Source organism: Garra rufa, chromosome 20 (assembly GCF_049309525.1).
Source record: "Garra rufa chromosome 20, GarRuf1.0, whole genome shotgun sequence".
NCBI lineage: Eukaryota > Metazoa > Chordata > Actinopteri > Cypriniformes > Cyprinidae > Garra > Garra rufa.
The window spans coordinates 16,612,525-16,635,970 of NC_133380.1; the positions used below are offsets into that span (position 1 = coordinate 16,612,525).

A 23,446-nucleotide genomic window follows, 5' to 3' on the forward strand; every position below is an offset into this window, starting at 1 on the left:
CCATTTGTATAACCACAGTTTTACTACAAAAAAAAAACAAAACAAAACAAAAAAAACATTACTATAGCTAAATCATGCTAACTACAAAGTATGTTTTTGGTATTCTAACCACAGTTTAACACTACACTAGTACTATAATAAAACCATGGTTAATTTTCATAGCAGTTACTGAAGGTGAACACAAGATGACCACTGAGTCATCTTGCCCTAAAGCCACTTTTAAGAAACTACAAGAAAAGCCCTTACGAAAATTAACATGGTTTTATTATAGTAAAAGTGTTTTTTTAATCAGATTACTACAGTTTTACTACAAATACCATGGTTAAACTATGGTTAGTGTAGCAAAACTATGGTTAATTTGTGGTTACCGTGGTTTATTATAGTAACCATGGTTATAACAACTACTGGACCTCCAACACCAATGTATCTGGGAAAAATAATAAAGCATAAAATGGACAAAAATCACATATACAGTGAGTACATTAAAATATAGTAGTCATTAGGGTCAGAACAACTTTTCCCTTAAAGGGGAAATATTTGCATTTTTCATGAGGGGAATTTTTATTTACTCAAATTACTTCAATCAATAACAACTGTTTAAAATCTGATTGTTTATGTGATTATGACAAAAATCTTTATTGTTGATTATTTCTCCTTATATTGTAATAATAATGTATAATATGGTAATAATAATATGGATACAGGAAACAATATAAAAACGTTTTTTGATTTGTGTCTGCATTTCGCGTCACATTCTCGCTTCACAGACAAACATGTTGGTCCATGACGTTAGTGTAGTCTAGTTATGCAAAAAAATTTCAGTTAATTCAACCTGTTATAAACAAAGCATTTATTTAATCAACCTCCAAAAACAGCTTGTTTGGATCTGAGGTGCAAGTTCACATCACCCGGGCACAAATATTTGCATAAACACTGCCTCCAGAGCAAGTTGTCAACAAATAGTCATCTTCTTACCATAGGCCCCGCCCTTTGGCGTTCAGTTGCTTAACGGCTGACACGCTGAATGCGAGTGTCTAATAGAAATAGAAATTACAATCGCCGCCGCTATCTTGTCTACACTGGATTGGTACACAAATGCGCATTCGCTTTCTGACACAGTCCACGCACTTAAGTCTGTCGTAAATTGGTCAAGATAAGTGAAAGAGCATTCGTTTTGACACATTTGGTTTAAGCAGCTCGTTCGCATCTTTGTACAGATATCAGAAGGATCCCAGCCTTAGGAACACGTGGTCAGTTTATTTTTAATGGCATTCCGGATCGTGTTAAAGGATTGATTGGCGCATTTTGTTTTGTAAACGAGACAGTGTCATGGAGAAACATTTGTTGAAAGATGAAGTGGTACTAGATCTGACTGCAGCTGCATCACAAACTGTAAGTAAATGATTTCATAATGCTTTGACTGGAAATAATGTTAATAAATAACAAATACTAGTGAATAAGTAAAGGGGCAGGTTGAAAATAATAGTTTTCCCACATATTTATTTTTTTGTGTGAAAAAACTTTTGTAACATTATAAGTAAACCTCAAGGAACATATCCATATGTGATGCCTTTAAATGGGTCATGACATGGATTTTTAAAAATTATTTTAATATGTTCCTTGAGGTTTACTTAAAATGTTAATAAAGTTGGTGGGCGGGGCCTATGTTGATGTCTTGCTCTGTAGGCGGAGTTTATGGAAACGACTGGGGCTAGGTGACCTCACCTTGCCCCATTGGATCCAAAAGGAGCTGTTTTTGGAGCTTAATTAAATAAATGCTTGTTTGTAATGAGGAGGACACCTTAAGCTATGAAACTTGCAGGATGCTTTAATGGCACAAAGACTTCTTATATACCAAAAGATCAAGGCAAATGTCATCAACCCTTTAATCGCGATAGCCTTTATGCATTGTTTAAATGTGCAAAGGCATTTTTTGCCCCTTTGCCTTAAATCTATGGGGCATTTTTGTCACAAGCCCTCGTTCATTTCCAACCCTGGTATATTTATATAATCAGAAGAAAAAAGAAAGATATATTAATCTCAGGTTGTTTAAAACAATTTGAGATTATTTTATTACAAAATAGAATAATAATAAATGTGGACATAAAAAAACACTTATAATGTACCATTAAAAGATGGTCTTTATATTCAGAGGAAAATAGAATAGACTAAATTAGGTTTAAAACATGATGATGGTGTTGACGGTAATAATTCATGTTAACTATGTCGACCATCGTCAAGCCATACAGTACACGGGCGTTTTTTGTAGCTTGTGAACATGGAGTCTATGCGCGCAAACATATCAGGGAAGTCTGTCGTGTTGCTTTTCTCCTCGCTCGCGGTCTCTACTGGCTTCAGCAAGACTCCATGGCCTCACGATGAGCATTTCGACCAATGACAGACCAGTGCGCATGATGCGCGCGCCAAGTGCAAACCCAACGCCGAGAATTCGCCTTTTTTTCTAAAGGGGCGTATTTTTCTTGCCAATTTAATTACAAACCAACGTTCAATGCACACGATACACTCTACAATAATGTCAGGCGCCTATTTGAAACACTCGCGCACCGTGTCAAGGTGATAGTGTTGTCTAAACAGCCGGGATGTGTGTTTAGAAACGTTTTTGTGGGAAGTCTCATCAATGGTGGGTTGAGGAAGCCCGTCTCGCTACAGAAGAGGACGCTGTCGCCCCTGGATATGACCGGCATTCTCTGTCGTTTAGAGCGATCGATAAAAGAGTAAGTTTGCTGATTTATTCTGCACTGCTTTCTATAAACAGTAATATCGCGGGGGCAGGCAGCGCTGCGGTTGCTCGCTTGCACTCTCTAAATATGGCTCCAGCACTGAAAGGCGCTCATTTACTAGCTGCTTTGCTGACTGAACACGGCGCTTCATAACACACAAGTGCTTTTTCGTTGCAGATACGCACGCGGCATTGCATGCAAACAACTTGCAAACAGCTATAGCATTATATGCACTTATTTGTCGTTTGGTTGGTCAAGTGTAAATAAGACATATTAGACCGTCAGAGTTTGTTATCAGGAAAAACAATCAAGGTTGAGACTGTCCATCAGCCCTTCTAAAATGGCTGACTCGTCTGTCTCGCTTCAGGATTGGTATTTAGCGCTCTGCAACCGAACTACGTCAACTGGGTCGAGGAAACGTTGAAGGTCTGCCCGGTGATTGGTTCGAATTAATCACGTGATATGCGCAAAGCACCCTATTGGCTCGCCTGATATATATTTATTTCCTGTTTCAAATGGAGTGACATGCGTGCTGTCAATGTGTGTCTGCTCATTTTAATAGTTATAGGATGATTGTTGTTTACAATAAAGCATTTACTTCTACTTTCTAAGTTACAGCAGACACACCATTAGTGAGCAGAGCAGCTGCTACGTTTGCCAGTTTATCTTTTATTATGTCCTGATGTTAACACCCCTATCATTGCTAATAAAAAACGGTTTTTAAGTCTCTTCTGCTCACCAAGCCTGCATTTATTTTATTCAAAGTACAGCAAAAACAGTAAAATTGTGAAATATTTTTACTGTTTAAAATAGCTGCTTTGTATTTGAATATATTTTAAAATATAATTTATTCCTACGATTTCATAGCTGCATGTTTAGCTCCAGTCACATGATCCTTCAGAAATCATTCTAATATTCTTATTTGCTGCAAAAAAAAAACATTTATTATTATAATGTTGAAAACAGCTGAGTAGATTTTTTTTCAAATCTTCTGCAACATTATAAATGCCTGATCAATTTAAAGCATCCTTGCAACAACAAAAAAAATCGAAATATTCAATTCAATTCAAGTTTATTTGTATAGCGCTTTTCACAATACGAATCGTTGCAAAGCGCTGTACAAAAGTTTAGGCTACTACAATATATTTAGTAATTTTAGTATTTAGTGGTGAATACTGTATGTCAAGTCGATGTACATATGATATAAATGTTAAAATCAGTAACTGTGTAATCGAACAGATGATGAACACTAATTGCAATGATTATGTGCTGTGATCAAACTTGTAAGAAAATTATGTAGTGCTGTATGTTGTTTCAAGGCTGGCATCATCTGCGGTCCTCTGAGGGGTCGGCATCATCTCTTCTTCTGAATCCAGACTGAATCTTGTGTAAATCCTAGTTACCATGGGATGGAAATCCCGTGGCAGAAACAGAGAAACAAATAGAGAAATAATTAGCGTAGCTGCTGTTCCAACTTCCAACCAAACAAAAATGATGTGTTTAGCCCAAGCTGAAGAATATTAATGTGCATTTGATCAGATGTAACTGAAGTACAACGTTATGAGATACATTATGTGAATGCTTGGCTAAAGAGATGAGTCTTTAATCTAGATTTAAACACAGAGAGTGTGTCTGAACCCCGAACGTTATCAGGAAGGCTATTCCAGAGTTTGGGAGCCAAATGAGAAAAGGCTCTCCCTCCTTTAGTGGACTTTGCTATCCTAGGTACTACTAAAAGTCCAGAGTTTTGCGACCTTAGGGAGCGTGAGGGATTGTAGCGTAGTAGGAGACTAGTTAGGTATGCAGGAGCTAAACCATTAAGGGCCTTATAGGTAAGAAGTATTATTTTGTAAGTGATACGGAACCTAATAGGTAGCCAGTGTAGAGACTGTAAAACTGGGGTAATATGATCATATTTTCTTGATCTGGTAAGGACTCTAGCAGCTGCATTTTGGACTACCTGTAGCTTATTTATTGAAGAAGCAGGACAACCACCTAGTAGTGCATTACAATAGTCCAGTCTAGACGTCATAAATGCATGAACTAACTTTTCTGCATCAGAAACAGGTAACATGTTCCGTAGCTTAGCAATGTTTCTAAGATGGAAGAATGCTGTTTTAGTAACATAGGAAATATGATTTTCAAAAGACAGGTTGCTGTCTAATATAACACCCAGATTTTTGACTGTAGAGGAAACAACAGTACATCCGTCTAGTTGCAAGTTGTAGTTTAAGAGATTCTGTGTACTCTTTTTTTGGTCCAATAAGTAATATCTCAGTCTTATCTGAATTTAACAGTAGAAAATTATTGGTCATCCAGTCTTTCACATTTTTAACACACTCTGTTAACTTTGCTAAGTTAGAAGTTTCATCTGGTCTTGTTGAAATATATAGTTGAGTGTCATCAGCATAACAATGGAAACTAATATTGAAAAAAATCACATTTAAAGTTGTCCAAATGAGGTTTTTAGCAATGCATTTATTTACGATAAATAGGAAGGTAGGAAATTTACAAAATATCTTCATTGAACATTATATCCACTTAATATCCAAATTAGGGCTGCAACAACGAATCGATAAAATCGATAAAAATCGATTACTAAAAGAGTTGGCAACGAATTTCATAATCGATTCGTTGTGTCGCGCGACGCAGAGACATTTGGTTATTATATATATATATATAAAAAAAAAAAAAATTGAGCACAGAGCGGAGTGGACACATTCGGTCTCTCTCCTGCACTGATGCCAGCAGAGTTCGGCGCCTCATAAGCTGTGTTTCCATCAAAAAATGCGAATTTAACTTATGCGCAAAACTGGAACATTTGAGCATAAAGCACCGTTTCTACATTCTACCTACTTTCACAGCAGCCAATGTGCGATCGCAAAACAGCTGCTGTACGGTCGTTGGTAAGTGGAGATGGAGAAAACTACTTCTATAGTTTTTTTAAGACTGTCTGTCTGTATAATGTGTCGAAAACATACCACAACCGCATGGAGAAAGAGGAGCTCTGCTGAGGTGAAATCGTCTCAGTTTTGAATAGGGCTGTGACGGTGGCACGTTGTTTTTTATATATACACTTCAGTCAGCGAACAAGCAGCCTAAACACGCTAAAATAAATCAAAGAAATAATATATTTAATTAAGAAAGTAGCCTAAGAATATTATATAGGCTATTAAACAAACATTCCTTGTAAAAATGTCCAACAGCTCATCAATTTTTGGCCGACAGAATTTCCAGTCCGACTGTCTTTTTTTCTCTTTCTCTTCCTCATTACACAGCTGCTGTTTTTAATAGCAAAGTGATTACATTTATTTTCGTTTCTTTAGTTTATAAAGTTAATTTAGAGATATATTTGGAACACTTTTTGTTTGTTAAATTCAAGTTTTTGTTTTTTAAAGTTATGACCAAACAGCGGCAGACCGATCAATAGCCTGCTCAAGTCATCGCGATTTAAATTAAAATCCATTGATATAAAAAACTTAAAACATATCACAATATTAGTTTAATTATTCAATCAATATAAATCCAAAGTTTGTGCGGAGAGAAGCGCGCTTTGCAGGACATGGAGACGCATTCATAAAGATGCATTAGGCATTAATGAGCAGATGGCAGGATCGTCAACTTAATCTTTGCAACACTGAATCAGAAAATACTAGTTTATTAATTAGTAATTCGAATATTTTCTTAATTTTTGCCCTGACACATTCATGGTAATTACTTTTGCTGGGGCTTTGAGGCCAGTTTTGCGTGCATTTGAATGCGGAACTGTTCCAGCTGGTCGCTGCTGATGGCAGGACACTAAACACCGCCATTACATGGCAGAATGAATGTAGCAGAAAGTTAGTCAAGTTATCCCGTTCCAGCGTGCAAAGTCACTTGACTTTTTTAATGCGCACTGAGGAATTTAATTTGAGAGGCTTCTTGATGGGAAATGCATCATGTACACCACAGGAAGCCGCTGTCTTGACGGATAGTATTTTTATAGTTTATTTAGTTAGTTTATTTATTAAAAAAGAGTCTATATATTTGGCAGATGTAAAGCATACATGTGTATGTTTTTTTCTGTTAGTCCATTTTTATTTTATTTTATTATTATTATTATTATTATAACAGTTCAAGGAGCAACATGTTCGTGCACTTTCTAAAGATTTTAGTTCTGTTTTTGAATGAAGGATTGTAAATTAATCCCTTTCTTGGTTTTTGTTTTTTAAATCCGATTCATCGATTAATCGAAAAAATAATCGACAGATTAATCGATTATTAAAATAATCGTTAGTTGCAGCCCTAATCCAAATAATTTTTGGCATAAAAGAAATTCAATAATTTTGACATATACATGGGGTGAGCGATATTGACAAAAAAAAACATCGATATTTTCTGGGATTTGATCGATAACAATAACTAAACTACATTTTGCTTTGTGTGTTATTGTGCTGACTCCTAAAGTTTATGATATTCTTCATATTCTGTGTGGTCAGTTCACAGCAGTAAAGATTCTTTTCCAACAAGTTTAAATTGATTTTTACCTTTTATTGACATTTTTACCTTTATAAAGCCATTTTTCTAAAAGTGTACGTCATCTTTTGAGTCAAATTCTTACATTTAATCAGTCAGTTTTAATAATAATACATGTAGGCCGTTACCAAACAAATCAGTATCAACAAAATTCATCTTTGCATAAGTTGCATATGAAGCAGCATTTAGATGTATTTATACATGTAATGCAGCTATATTTGAAATTATTTTAAAAGTGGACATACTTTGAATGTGAAATTAAAACTGCCAGTAGGTGTCAGCAAATCACTGTTAATAAGGGAGTCATTGCGATTCAACTGAATAATTTAAACGGTTAATTCATTCAGGAACGAAACACCGTCATGTTGCTCAGAGATGCTAAAGAGTACTGTGGCCATAGATATTATTTATATTTATGACTGTGGCTGTGTTTGGAATGATTTTTGTTGACGAAATTGAGCAAAAACAGGAAATATGCTGTCTAAAACGTAAGTCTTTTAATATTAATATTAATAATATCACATTTGTAGTCATGCTGGTTTTTGAAGGAAAAAATTATATTATATAAATATATAAATTTTCTGTCCCATATCTTGAATTATGTGATCATTCTAAATGCATTTTAATACACTGAATCGTGTGGTGAAAGAACACTCTCTAAATGCGTACTTACTAGACTTTATCACGTAATGTAACGTTATGCGTGCACTCTGTCGGAGTGTTTTGTTTGTTTTTTGCAATATACTTGATAATGTCAAATCGCACATCGTTAAAACAACAATTATGATATTATCGCAAACGATATATATCGCACAATCCCCCATATACAGTGTATTTTTAGATATTGCTACAAATACACCTGTGCTACTTAAGAGTTAAGTGTTTTGATGTTTTGAGCAGTAGCCTGAAATCTAAAAAATGATATGTAGTGTCTTGCCTTAAGTTTTTTTTTTTTTCCGGCAATATCACCTCAATATTTATATTGTAACATATACATTTCTGTTTTTGCAGGTATTTATGTCCATTCATATTTTAACACTTATATAGCGGACAACTCCGATGAGGAAGTTAAGAAAACGAGTTGGCCAGTCCAGGGCTGGAGGCTTTGGGAGAGGAATAGTCAGAGGAGAGGATCAGGACCAGGTTGGTCCATCCAGCCATGCCGACACGGACTCTCTACTCTGTCCACCTTCCCCACACAGACTGAGCTTCTCTACAACCAGAGACACACTCACATATGCACAAGCTCAGAAAATGGTGGAGATTGAGCTTGAAGGACGGCTCCACCGGATCAACATCTGCGACCAGCTCTCTGTGGTAACAGAGGACGAGATGCTGGCTCAAGATCTGACAGAGTGCAACAGTAACAAAGAAAACAGCGAGCAGAGACAGGGAAACAAACCAGCCGCTTCTAAAAGCAAGCGGAAAGATGGCAAACACGCAGCCAAAAAGAAATCAAGCTCTCAGTATAGCATGCAAAACCAGGTCGCCCATATCCAAACCCCTTTGCCTAAGCCTACGTTTCGTAAGGTGGACACTTTCATGGCTTCAGAGGCTCCCCCTCTTCCTGTGGCTTATTATCGCTATATAGAGAAGTCTGGGGAGGAGCTGGACAATGAAGCGGAGTATGACATGGACGAGGAGGACATGGCTTGGCTAGAGATGGTCAATCAAAAACGTGTGTCCGACGGACATGCTTCGGTCCCACCTGATACGTTCGAGTTACTAATTGACCGACTTGAGCGAGAGTCCATTTTGGAGTCCCGCAGCCAGACGCTGTCCCAGAGCACCATTGACGAGGACGCCTACTGTTGCGTTTGCCTCGATGACGAGTGTCTCAACAGCAACGTCATCCTGTTCTGTGACATCTGCAACCTAGCCGTGCACCAGGAATGTTACGGGGTGCCTTACATCCCTGAGGGCCAGTGGCTGTGCAGGCGCTGTCTGCAGTCTCCCTCGCGCCCTGTCGATTGCGTCCTCTGCCCAAATCGTGGAGGTGCGTTCAAGCAAACCAGTGACGGAAGTTGGGCCCACGTCATCTGTGCCATCTGGATCCCTGAAGTGTGCTTTGCCAACACTGTGTTCCTGGAGCCCGTGGAGGGAGTGAAAAACATTCCTACAGCGCGATGGAAGCTCACCTGTTACCTGTGCAAACTCAAAGGCAGGGGGGCATCTATTCAGTGCCACAAAGCGAACTGCTACAGGGCGTTTCATGTCACTTGTGCTCAGAGAGCTGGTCTATATATGAAAATCGACCCTGTGCGGGAGACCGGCACCAACGGTACTACTTTTACTGTGAAGAAGACTGCTTATTGCGAGAACCACTCGCCTCCTGGAGCAGGCACGCAGGGAGATGAAGACAACGGGTTGGTTGGAGGCAGGGGTAACCGAGGTCAGAGGTCGTACACGTTAGGCCCTCCGCTGCAGCAAAACCAGAGTGGGCGGAAAAAAGGTTCAGCTGCACAGCAGAAGAAAACACAGAAGAATCCGGCAGGGACCTCGCGGAAGTCTGGAGTACCGCTCCTGCTGGTGCCGCAGATACCGTCCTTTAGGTAAATGTTTTCGTCTGGTCTTTTGTCTGTTATGTCTGGTCTTTTAATGTTACTTTACTGTGAGCATGTAGAAGAACCTTATCTTCACCTTATCTTTAGTCAGTGTGGAAGTGACTCAATTCTTGTGAATGTTGTTTAAAGGTCCAGTTCCTACTATTAACTATGACTTTTGCCTCAATAAATTCCTAATTACTGCTTATTAAAGGGTTAGTTCACACAAAAATGAAAATAAGCCCATTATTTACTAGGGCCGGTCCGAATACCATTTTTTGAGCTTCGAAGCCGACATATTCGAAGCTTCGGTGGGAGGGGCTGAACATATTCTTCTCTCTAATAAAGGCAGGAATCTCTTTATGTCTTTCTGTTTGCATTTTTATTATGTCGAGAACAGTTCATCCAAACGATTTTTGTTGTGGACCCAAGGGAGTGCAGTGTTGCATTTTGGTGCAATATGGACACAAAACACGTTTAGAATAGTGATACAAAACACACAGGTCTGTTAAGAGCAATACTTTTAATAAGGTAGCCTAACATTCTTTAACAAACAAATCACTCCCAAATCAGAAATTAGCAGCACAGTAATTACTGACACCGTAAAGGGTAGGCTATTTAAATAAAAGAAGAAAGAAAAAAAATGGCGCGGTGTTTATATATAAATAAATTATTTACATCTAAATTATTTATAAATAAATATATATACATTATATATAACGTTTGTGTATACTGCCCTCCAAAGGCAAATCGCAGTAACTACACATTTGGTCAAAATTGAGTTAAGGCTTAAAATGGACTTTGTGACAACTGTTTTGTCTTGTGGCAAAGTCTCCTGGTTCAGTTTTGTCCCGTTTCAGAGAAACATTCAGAGAAACAAGAGTGTCAACATGTTTGACTAGCTGGTGTAAAAACTTTAAAGGCATTTTTCGCAGTTTCAGTGTTCGCATAGTTACTGCTCTTTGCCTTTGGAGGGCAGTATATAAGCCTATATATAAAATACATATGTATATTTTTTTGCAACCCAAAATAAATGAGGCTCAAACATTATTAACAAATGTGCGTGTTTATTTGAGCACTTCCGTCAGTAAACAAGCAGCCTACAAATATGAAACTAGCCTAAATAAGAACGTTGAATAGGCTATTAAACAAACATTCGTTGCAAAAATGCCTAAAACCTCGCCCAGACCTTGTCCGACAGCTCATCAGAATTACTGACTCGAGTCCGACTGGAACCGGTCTTTTTTCTCTTTCTCTTCCCCATTGCACAGCTGCTGTTTTTAATAGCAAAGTGATTATAACCTAAATAAACTAAAATAAGTGTAAAGTTAATTTAGAAATATATTTGGAACACTTTTTTTTTTTTTGTTAAATTTAAGTTTTTGTTTTTTAAAGTAACGATCAAGCGGCCAGCAGCAGACAGATCAATTTAACCAAGTCATCACGATTTAAAAAATCCATAGATATAAAAAACTTAAAGCATATCATTTACTTACCCTTAATGCATCCTACGTGTATATGACTTCCTTCTTTCAGACGAATGCAATCAGAGTTATATTAAAAATTGTTCTGGCTCCGTCAAGCTGTATAATGCAATGGGTGGTTGTTTCTCTTCATCAGTCTAAAACAGGTTTAATAAAGCGTATCTATCCATAATAAAAAGTGCCTCACACTGCTCTGAGGGGTGAATAAAGACCTCCTGTAGTGAATTAAAAATGTAATAATCACTTTAATCTAGCTTGCACTCACTGTTGTACACAGAAGCAGCTCTGGGCGGAAGACGTAGGGCGTGGACGTTGCGCATTTGCCCCTCAGAAGTGACGAACGCGAACGTGCAGTGGAGAGATAAAAACAAAATAACGGTCACGGATGAAATGAGGATTTGAAAAGAAGAATGTCTAAGGATTTCGATGTAAGCCAAGAGGAGACTGGTTTTCCTCTAAAGTCAGGAAACATTGCTTCCTTTGCTCCTGTAAACAAACTTTGGTTTTCACCAGACTCGCAGGCGCATGCGCTACGTCAACCTCTTACGTCATCTACCCGGAGCTGCTTCCATGTACAATAGTTAGTGCAAGCTAGATTAAACTGATTATTACGTTTTAAATATGGATAATTTTCTAACAAAACGCGTCGATTCACTGCAGGAGGCCTTTATTCACCCCCGGAGCTGTGTAAGGCACTTTTTATTATGGATGGATGCACTCATGGATTTGACTTGTTTTGGACTGATGAAGAGAAACAACCACGCTTGAAGGAGCCAGAACCATTTTTAATATAACTCATTTTTGGGTGAACTACGCTTCAGTAGTTAGTAAGGTAGTTGTTAAGTTTAGGTCTTGGGTAAGATTAAGAATATAGAATATGGTCATGCAGAATATGTGCTTATAAGTACTAATAAATGGCCAATATGCTAGTAATATGCATGCTAATTAGCAACTAGTTAACATTGAGAACTGGTCCCTATACTAAAGTGTTAGCGTATATTCCATACACCAATGCTGAAAAAAATGTGTTATGGTTTCCTGAAAAAAAAAACGTTTTCTACATTGATAATAATAAGATATGTTTCCTGAGCACTAAACCAGGATCATGTGACACTGAAGATTTGAGTAAAGACTGATGAAAATTCAGCTTTGTCATTAATGAGTATTTTATATTGTAATAATGTTTTACAGTATTATTATTTTTTACTTGCATGAGATGACTTTCAAAACATAAAAAACTTGCTGACCCTAAGCTTTTAATTGGTGAAATAAGTGTTATGGAAATAATGGCAAACAAATATGTGACCCTGGACCGCAAAACCAGTCATAAGGTTAAATTTTACAAAATTGAGATGTATGCATCATATGAAAGTTCAATAAATAAGCTTTCTATTGATATATGGTTTGTTAGGATAGGGCAATATTTGGCCGAGATGCATCTATTTGAAGATCTGGAATCTGAGGGTGCAAAAAAAAAAATACTGAGAAAATCACCTTTAAAGTTCTCCAAATTAAGTTCTTAACAATGCATATTACTAATCAAAAATGACATTTTGATATATTTATAGTAGGAATTTTGCAAAAAATCTTCATGGAACATGATCTTTACTCAATTTCCTAATGATTTTTGGCATAAAAGAAAAATCAATAATTTTGACCCATTCAGTGTATTTATGGCTATTGCTACAAATATACCCCAGCGACTTAAGACTGGTTTTGTGGTCCAGGGTCACATATATACTTTAAACATTACTGTTGGGATACACTAAGATGAACTTGACCTTCAGCCTTTTCATCCTGTTAGAAAAGGCATTCTCAAAATTGGCTCCCAGATGTGTTTCAAAGTCCTTGACAAGCACATTTAAGTATTCTAGTACATTCTAGTATTAAAAGGAATAGTTCACCCAAATTTAAAATTCTGTCATTACTCACCCTAATGTTGTTCCATCACATAAGTCCATTGTTCTTCTTTAGAACACAAATTTTGGATTAAATCCAAGAGCTTTCTGACCCTGCATTGACAGCAACACACCTACTATGTTCAAGGCCTAGAAAAGTAGTAAAACATTGTTAAAATAGTCCATGTGACATTAGTTAAATATTACTGATGTGAAATATTATTACAGTATAAATATATTGTGGTACTGTTGTGAACGTGCGTCAAATACTGACACGGAAAAGAAGAAATTATTGAATGAAATTGTATTTTTGAATCTTTTTTGCACACAAAGTTTTCTTATAGGTTCATAACATTACGGTTGAACTACGAATGTTACATGGACAATTTTAATGATGTCCTTGCTCACTTTCTGAGCACTTTCTGAACGTGTCAGTTGTGTTGCTGTCTATGCAGGGTCAGAAACCTCTTAGATTTCATTAAAAACACCTTTATTTGTGTTCCAAAAATGATTGACCGTCTTATGGGTTTAGAACGACATGAGGGTGAGAAATTAATGACAGAAGTTTCATTTTTGGATGAACTAACCCTTGAACACTAATTTTAGAAGATTTTAGAAGAAAAATAGGTTGTTTCATGTGGAATTTAACAGTTTATCATATATTTTTAAACAGACTCAACAAGATTTGCACAGGGGTTTCTGTTGAAAGGAAAAATCAGTTTATGCAGAGGCTCCACAATTACTGGCTGCTAAAGCGTCACTCTCGTAATGGAGTGCCACTCATCCGCCGGCTGCATTCTCATCTACAGGCTCAAAAGTCTGAGCAGGTTAGTGTGCTGTAACACATTATGCTTTTATTGACAGTAAAGGGTGTAAATAATGTGTACTCCAACTGTTAACAGCCAAGCCCACACAGAATCTGTGCCAGCAGAAAGCGTTGCCGATTTCCAAATTTGCAGCACTCGTCGTTCACACTTTCCCTTTTTTTTCCTGTTTGTTAAATATTATGGCTAATTTCATCATGTTTTCAAATCTTTTCCTCCCAAAATCAGAGCAGAAAATGTCTGCATAGGACAAACGTTTCACTTATTGAGTGTTGAAAACCTAAGATTGCTTGTATGTGCATTGCAATTACAGATTTTTTCTTTAATCTTTTTTTAGAGAGAGCCAGATGCAAAGTTGCAGGCTGTCCGAGAAGAGCTGAAGTACTGGCAGAAGCTTCGTCAGGACCTGGAAAAAGCTCGACTTCTTATTGAGCTCATAAGAAAGAGGGAGAGACTTAAAAGAGAACAGGTGACACAGATCCCTTCATATCTGTAATGTTCTTTTGTTACATTCTCAAGGCCCCGTTCTCTGCAAACCATCACTTATTGCCAGAGCAGGCCTGAGGTAATTACTAATTCACAGCATCGATTTAATTTGGCTCTCTTCTCTCGTAAGATGAAACTTCAGCAGGCTGCGCTGGAGCTGCAGCTCACCCCTGCAATGGTGTTTTTGCGCTCTACACTGGAACAGCTGCAGGAGAAAGACACTGATCATATTTTCACCTCACCAGTCAATTTGAAGGAGGTGAGGAAATAACAAACATTTTTGTTTACTTTAAAAAGAACCCTGGGGTAAGCCTAATATAACGTAATGATGTCTCTTGTAGTAATATGTAGTAGAAAACCCATGAAAGATTTACATTATTAAAAAAATCCACATCGTTTTTTACATATTTTTGATCATAAGGAGCCCTGATGATGTGAAGTTGAGCTACTAGCGTTACCTGTTGCTATTTTTACCGCAACAACTTAGAAAAATAAAATATTCATACAATGACCACAGCTACTATACAAGCATAGGCTTAAACCAAATGCCACACCATCGATTTCTTATTTTAATATTTTTCCACATGGAGTTTAAACGTCCTTGGGTGTCGAGTGAAATCCGTGCTGAGAAACTCCTTCAGTGGCTGTGGCGTCATGACAAGCGTTGCATGTTTACATCCTTTTCGACTGAAAATTACAACCAAAAACCACACAATGTGGCATCGTATTAGTATTTTATTTTCAGAGTTGTGTTGTGGTAAAAATGGCAACAGGTAGCTCACTAGTGCAACCATGTTACTTAGTCGAAATAATGGCCAAATAATAGTCCAAAATATGTATAAAATGATGTGGATTTTTTTTTTTCTTCCGCAAATCTTTCATAGGTTTTCTACGACATATTTCATAAAGCCATAATTATAGCCACAAATTAGCCATACAAGTCTTAATTCCCAGGGTTCACTTTAAATTTAGAAGATTTAAGATATAAGATATATGGTATAATTGTTTTTTTAATGGCATTGTTATGTACACTTAATTAGCTCATTGTGAGGTCATTACTATGATGGTTTCTAAATGGTTTCTGTTTGGAGTTTGCACGGTCTGGGTGGACTTCCTGTGAACATTAAAGTGTGTCTACGTAGGCTGACCTTTTTATTTTAAGAGAGGAAGGAAAATCCTTTTTTTCCTGTGTCCTCTTTAATGTTGTCCCAGGTTCCAGACTATCTGGAGTTTGTTTCTGAGCCGATGGACTTCTCGACGATGCATGACAAGATGGAGGCTCAGAAATACTCATCGGTGGCTGACTTGGAAAGTGATTTCAATCTCATGATATCCAACTGTCTGAGGTACAACTCCAACGACACAGTGTTCCACAAAGCTGCCATGCAACTTCGAGAGGTGGGTGGTGCTATTCTGAGACACGCCCAACTTCAGGCTCTTAGCATAGGCCTTGATCCCAGCACAGGCATGCACCTGCCAGAAAAGCCCAGCACACACAACGCCACAGTCTCCTGGTGCGATGAAGGTGAACATTTATGTCTGCTTGCCTTTAAAATTACATGATTAAACTTTAAAAAAAATGACAATTCTGTCATTATCTGCTTACCTTCATGTCATGTTAAAGCTTCAAAAAAGGACCAGAAATACCTTAAATGTAGTCCATGATGCCTAAATATAAATCATGTTTTTCTGTCTATCAAACGATTTACAGTTGACTTGCTCTTGGACCCTGAAAATCGTGTGCACATGTGTCCTGAGGACCAACTGAAAACCCTGCTAGACAAACTGGATCTGGTGGCGTCTATGCGCACCAGCGGAGGTCGCACAAAACGCATGCGCCTGCTGCGCAGAGAAATTAACAGCCTCCGTCACAAGATCAGCCACCAGGATCGCAACTCACGAAAGCTGAATGGGAAAATTAAACAGGAGAAGTGCAAAGACGAAAAGGGCGAGGAGAAGATGGATTACATAACCTCCAACACAGGTAATGCAAAGTAAAGAAGGTAAATCATGTCCAGAGGATGTGCAAATAAATGGCTGAAAATTTCTGCTATTTACAGAATTGTGTGCTGTAGAATTTTTTATACTATATAATTTTCAGGAAAGTAAAATATATGATGGATTATGGAGTTTTCCACCAAAGTCTGTATTTTATGGAAGACCAAAATATAAAGATAATTGCAACTGCTTTTCATATTTGTAAATTCATACTTTTTGCTTTGACCTTTTATTTGCCAAATTTTCCTTTCAGTGTTGTTTTTATATTTATATAATATTGCAGTATTTGTTAATATTTTGGATCAGCGTTTATTCTTTATATTTTCTTTTAAATTTTATTTTTAAGCTTTACTTATTTTATTTAGCTTAGTTTGAGTAATTGTACTTCAACTTAGTTTTTCAGTTAGTTTCCAGTTTAGTTTGTAATTTTAGGTTTTTCATTTAATATTTAGATTAAATTTGACTTACTTTATTAAAATTTTAACAGAAGACTTTAATAGTTTACTCTCATAATCTACTTTTGTGTGTCAAGTGATGGATAATAATTGTTTTTAATTTGAACTTTATGAATTATGTGTAACTTTAAGTTAATCATTCATTTTATTCCAGACCTAAAGAAATCAGCATCTACTTCTCCGGCCTCTTCTCCTTTACCTGGAGATGCTCCCCCAAACCCGCCTATGTTCTGCCTTGAGACAGGACGGACCACCACTCCAGCACAGCCAAATAAACCCGGCAAGCGAAAACAGAGGGCAAAAGGAAAAGAAAGAGGCCAGAAAGAAAATCACAATCAGACTTTAGAAGAAGACGAGAATTTCCACACAAAAGAGCAGAACCCCAGAGCTCAGGACGATGCAGTGATCAGGGTTTCCTCCACAGAGAGCTCATCTGACTCGCCCAAGATTGGTGTGGGTCGTCGGACGTCAATCCTCTTCAAGAAAGCTAAAAATGGAACCAGACAGACAAAGGACAAGCCTGTTTTATTGCAAAATGGAGTCAGCAAAGCTGAAAATGATGCGTCGCCGGAGCAGACAACACCAGCCAAATTACTGTCAGCATCACCAGCTCCAAAATCGCCCCCTCCGTCCCTTCACCAGCTGAGATCCAGAGGACTGAGTACATGCTCGGATGGCGAAGGAGAAAAAGCCCACTATCCACCTGAAGAGAACGGTACTGGAATATCTTTACTAAGGCGATTACTCAACTTTATTGACCAGTAATTTAAGTGCTGTTCACTACGATGTGTTTAATATGCTAAAGTGCTCTAATGCTCTTTATTTAGGCATCACAAATGGTCTCAAGAGACACAGCGGCAACTCTTCGGATTCAGAAAGCTGCACTCCCATCTTCCCAACACACAGGTAATGGATGCTGTCAGTGCTCTAAACCGAGTGCTTTAATTTGGGTCCCTGTTTAGATTTGGCATTAAAGGGATAGTTCAATTCTGTCAGTAATTACTCACCCTCATGTTGTCCAAAACCTTGAACATGTCAGTTGCATTGCTGTCTATAGTATATAGTGTCAGAAAGCTCTCAGGTTTCATCAAAAATATCTTAATTTGTGTTCTGAAAATGAATGAAGGTCTTACTGGTTTGGAACGACATGAGGGTGAGTAATTACTGACAGAATTTTCATTTTGGTGTGAACTAGCTCTTTAAAAACACATGTCTTCTAATATTTTCTCCAGTTCCTCACCACCGAAACGCAGTCGTGGGAAACCAGCTCTAAGCAAAGTTCCTGTTGGTGAAGAGGAGAATGGAGTTTCTAATGCAAGTGAGTACAACAAAGACCTCAAACTATATTGTTTTTTTATTTGTTTTGCTTAACTATCATTTTCTTCACTTGTGTAGGCAAAGAAGCTTCTCAGAATGATGAGATGGAACCTCTTACCTTGGTTTGGGCAAAATGTCGCGGATACCCCTCGTACCCTGCAATGGTAAGGATATATGGTGTTGAATATATACAGTTGAGGTCAAAAGTTTACATACACCATGTAGATTCTGCTAAATGTTAATTATTTTACCAAAATAAGAGGGATCATACAAAAAGCATGTTATTTTTTATTTAGTACTGACCTGAATAACATATTTCACATAACCCTGTTCAAAAGTTTACATACACTTAATATTGTGTTGTTACCTGAACGATCCACAGCTGTTTTTTTTTCCTGAACAGTTAAACTGCCTGCTGTTCTCCAGAGAAATCCTTCAGGTCCCACAAATTCTTGTGTATTTAAACCCTTTCCAGCACTGACTGTATGTTTATGAGATCCATCTTTTCACACTGAGGACAACTGAGGTACTCATATGCAACTATTACAGAAGGTTTAAAAGCTCACTGAAGCTCCTTAAGGAAAAACGATGAATTAAGAGCCAGGAGTGTAAACTTTTGAACAGAATGGAGATGTGTATTTCGCCTAAATATCATATTTTTTCATTTAGTACTGCCCTTCAGAATCTACAGAAGATACTTGCATGTTTCCCAGAAAAAAAAAAAGAGTTAAATGTACCCTGATCTTGCTATTCAAAAAGTTTTCACCCCCAGGTCTTCTGGAGCATCTGTGAGCGTTTGAACCTTCTGTAATAGTTGCTCAGTTGTTCTCAGTGTGAAAAGATGGATCTCAAAATCATACCGTCATTGTTGGAAAGGGTTCAAATGCTTAAAAACTAAAGAATCTGTGTGACCTAAAGGATTTTTCTAAAGAACAGCAAACAGTTTAACTGTTCAGTATAAACAAGGGACTCGCATCACAAAAAAAAACTGTTGTGGATCATTCAAGTAACAACACAGTTTTAAGAATCAAGTGTGTGTAAACTTTTGAACAGGGTCATTTTTATAAATGTAACTATTATTTTCTCTTGTGGAGTTGTCTTTTATGTGAAATATCAAAAAAAATCTTAAAAATAACATGCATTTTGTATGAACCTTCTTATTTTGCTGAAACAATTACTATTTTGTAACATACGATGTATGTAAACTTTTGACACTTGTATATATGCTTTAGTATATCCAGCCTGTCCTAGCCTAAAATGATGATGGTTTTCAACAGATTGTCAATCCTAATATGCCCCGGGAAGGAATTCTTCACAACGGCATTCCCATCCCAGTGCCTCCTGCAGACGTTTTAGATCTGGGTAAACGCAGACATGAGGAAACCAAGGAGAAACTCTTTCTCGTGCTGTTTTTTGATACAAAACGAACCTGGTAAGGTGAAACATGCATTTTATGAAACGCATTTCAAGTCGAGTTTAAAGCCCATTCATATAATCGTTTTATTGTTAATTGACAAACAGGCAGTGGCTGCCATTGGACAAGCTCCATCACATGGGCATTGACGACACTGTAGACAGACTGCGTCTGATGGAGGGCAAGAAACCCAATGTGCGGAAGTCAGTGCACATGGCGTACGACAGGGCGATGACACACCTAAGCCACGTGAAGGAAAACTCAACCTTTAACCCCTCAAATTTTATATAAAGAACTTGTATTAAATGTTTGTCTAAACTGACTGTAAGATACCAATGAAGGTACGTTCATAACATTCAGATGTTTTATCAGTGAATGGCAGATACATAAGCTCTTTTTTAAGTAAATCTGCTGTCTTGTTTTCCTACCCTCCATAAAAAAAACTAAACCAGGTTTTATTAACTTTTAACATTCTCATTTAACCAAGATTTCTATGAATGTTTTAAATTCACTTGTATTTGCACTTATTTCTGTTGTTGATGTTTTGCCACTCGTTCCATTTTTGGCAGTTTTATTGAATGTGAGGTGATAGTTTCACTTATGTTGCCAATGCGCCAGGGTGTCCGGGCAGTACGCTTCTGGAACTTTGAACTAGAGTGCAACTGTTTACTTGGATACATTTCTGGACTGAGTCTGAGGATGTGCAAAAAAGAGCTACTGGTTAATCATTCTAGTTTGTTCATATATGCTTTTCATCTTGATCCGATTCCAGCTTCTACCATGGCGGTTTTAACCTACTGTGAGATGCCACTGAATGAAAATATGAATTTCTTTGGGACTACTTACACCTTGCACCCGTTTGTGTCCTTTTTAAGTTAATATGTGCCGTTCATTTTAAAGAAAGGTTTGTTGACAAGCTTGTAATTGTGGGTGGAGATCACTGTGTAAATATAAATGCATGTATGTAGAAAATATGCACAGATGTGTTTTTAAAGTCTGAAATGTAAATTAATGACAAACTTTGTACATGTAATTTTAATTTATTTGGAGTGGTTATGGAAAAAGTTATTTAATAGTAATTGAGAAGGTTTAATTTAACAGCTCTGTAGAGCTTTATATGGTTCAGAAAGCATTACTGCTTCAATGCAATTGTTCCTTAGTGGTCTACAGTGAGAGAACATTATAGAGTAAAATACTATGTAGTCTCTTTAGATCATGTACGCAGAGTAAAAGAGGTAATGTGTTTTTTAAAGCCTGTGAAAAGCTAATAGTACCAAACGAAAAAAATGTCTGAAACAGTATTTTCTCAAATGAGAAATAAAAACACTGTTGAGCTGATGGTTCCCCATTTGTCGTGTGTGTTTACAAGTTGAACTCCAGTTCATCCCTAACACTAAATTTAGCCTTCACGTCAGTAAATAAGATTTCAAAATACAAGATGTACTTTGAGCAACCTTAGATTTATTACAGCACCAATATATTACCCCTCTTGAATACAAATGTTTCTCCAGAAAAAAATGTTTGTAGTTCTCCAAATATCATACATTGAAGATTTTCCTGTTATGCCCAACATATTTTTTATCATATGGTTTTCTTGATCTTTGATATGACGTCATAGTGCACATGCCAGAGCAATAACTGTCATAATTCATAAATGGCATGTCAAACAGGAAACAAACAAATATTTACAACAGTAAACCACACATGCTGTGCTGTGCAGTAACCTAAGACAGAAATGAAAGAACAATAATTCCATAGCAAAGGACAAACTTATGATATTGATATGTTATTTTCATTCATTAAAATGAAGCAAGGTTTGGTCTGTTTGGTTTCAAATACAAAACCGCATAAGACAAAAAGTCAAAGGAAACCTCTAAAAGAATACATCACAAGTACAATGAACAAAGACGCAGTGTGACGACGCACAGCTCGAGCAGCCATGCTGAATTAGAGACTTTGTCAGAAAGACCATCATTAAAACAATGGGACACCAACTTTGACCTTCAAAACATTTTCTAAATGATATGCAATTAACTGACCATAAATATTTTACTACAAAGTAAAAAAATCCAGTTATAGCCTCAATAATTGTTCCTTATTCTGTTGAGAAGGAAAAATCCATATTTTATTGGGCTTTTTGCTACGTAAAGCTCCAAATCTTTTTGGAATAAGAGTTTGTTTTCTCTCCACATATAAAATCAGATTCAGTCCAACTTGTGTCCAAATGGTCAACAAACAAAAACAGCAGCTTTACATAACTTACTAACCCACAGTAGACTGGAATATTTTGATTGAATCATGTCCACTGTGTTATTAAACTAAGTTAGGTTTGAATGCAGAGATGCAGTCGGATCGCAGCGGGTCAGTCTGATCAGTGTGCATCTGAAACATCAAAACAAAGTTAGTGGATGAAAGAGGACCAAGAAGTTATAATCAGATTTTCGGATGGACTTACCTCCTTTAGAGCTTTTACTAGGGTTGGGGGTGGTTGAGTATTTCGGAGGGTATCGGATAAACAGACGGTCTTCCTCTTTCTTGATCCAGCGCAGGAGTTTAGTGATGGCGTTGATGGCACAGGTTTTCGTGACAAGGGGGCTGAAGCACGTATACAGCTCAAATTTACTTGTGACCTGGAATGAGAAATTCAATTAAATAGGGATGTTACTAAGAATTATTTTGGTAATCGAGTAATTAGTCGATTATTCTGATGATTAATCGAGTACTTGGATAATTATAGTTTTTTTGTATTAAAAAAGACCCAAGTGAACCATAAAATGACTTAAAATACATATATAATAGCAATGAGGCAATAATAATTGCTATTAAGTATCAAAATCAAGTGATCATATGGTTTTATTAAAACTTAAAATACATACCAGCTAACGTGCATTACGCATTATATAAAATGACTGCAGACAGTGCCAACAGTCTGACGATTGTTTTAACATTTTACTGTGCAATCTAATCCTTGTTTAATATTGACTAAACAACATTTTACTCAAACGTGCCCTTATTTTTATTAATAGGCCATTTCTTTACAACAGATATGTTACGGCCGCTGTCATTTCTTGAATATGTGTACATTAAAATGTGTAAAGACACAGTGAGGGTTTCAGGCTTTTTTTTTTTTAATCGTGATGAACAGTTAACATATTGAGAAAGATATTGATGTATTCTCCTGTGCTCGCATAGGTTTATAAAAAGGCATGCACAATATTGTATTTTTGCCAATATCCTGATATTTTTCAACAAATGTTCACTGATAGCTGATGCATTATAGCCGTTTGAAAACAACACCAAGTCTCTCCTGTGCGGAAATAAGCAAATAATAAAAAATTTTGGTTAGTTTTTAGCAATAACTTATTTGTTAGAATTAAATTAGTGCTGGGCAATGATTCATCGTGATTAATCACATACAAAATAAAAAGTTTTTGCGTAACATTTATATTCATATTTTATATTCTATGTAAATATATACAAATAATTTATTAATTCTGCGTTTATATAAATTATATATATATATATATATATATATATATATATATATATATATATATATATACATATATATACACACACACACACACACATACATACACACATATGTGACCCTGGACCACAAAACCAGTCATAAGGTAAAATTTTACAAAACTGAGATATATACATCATATGAAAGCTCAATAAATAAGCTTTCTATTGATGTATAGTTTGTTAGGATAGGACAATATTTGGCTGAGATACATCTATTTGAAAATCTGGAATCTAAGGGTG

General features: G+C 36.8%; 1 protein-coding gene and 1 long non-coding RNA gene across 2 annotated transcripts; one reads left to right on the top strand and one right to left on the bottom strand.

Moving 5' to 3' along the window:
* The first annotated feature begins 2,467 nt into the window (after nucleotides 1-2,467).
* On the top strand, nucleotides 2,468-21,018 carry LOC141293251 (bromodomain and PHD finger-containing protein 3-like). The gene is made up of 13 exons (XM_073825286.1): nucleotides 2,468-2,735; nucleotides 8,268-9,808; nucleotides 13,855-14,008; nucleotides 14,343-14,474; nucleotides 14,622-14,750; nucleotides 15,704-16,016; nucleotides 16,203-16,475; nucleotides 17,099-17,659; nucleotides 17,772-17,850; nucleotides 18,177-18,262; nucleotides 18,340-18,425; nucleotides 19,539-19,693; nucleotides 19,783-21,018. Exons 2-13 carry the CDS (start codon nucleotides 8,316-8,318, stop codon nucleotides 19,964-19,966), a joined length of 3,645 nt encoding a protein of 1,214 aa, XP_073681387.1. The 5' UTR covers nucleotides 2,468-2,735; nucleotides 8,268-8,315; the 3' UTR covers nucleotides 19,967-21,018.
* A 98-nt stretch (nucleotides 21,019-21,116) lies between these two features.
* Nucleotides 21,117-23,103, bottom strand: LOC141293257 (uncharacterized). The gene is made up of 2 exons (XR_012340693.1): nucleotides 22,131-23,103; nucleotides 21,117-22,057 (listed from the first exon to the last, which is right to left on the bottom strand). It is a non-coding gene; the product is annotated as an uncharacterized lncRNA (long non-coding RNA).
* Nucleotides 23,104-23,446: the final 343 nt, after the last annotated feature.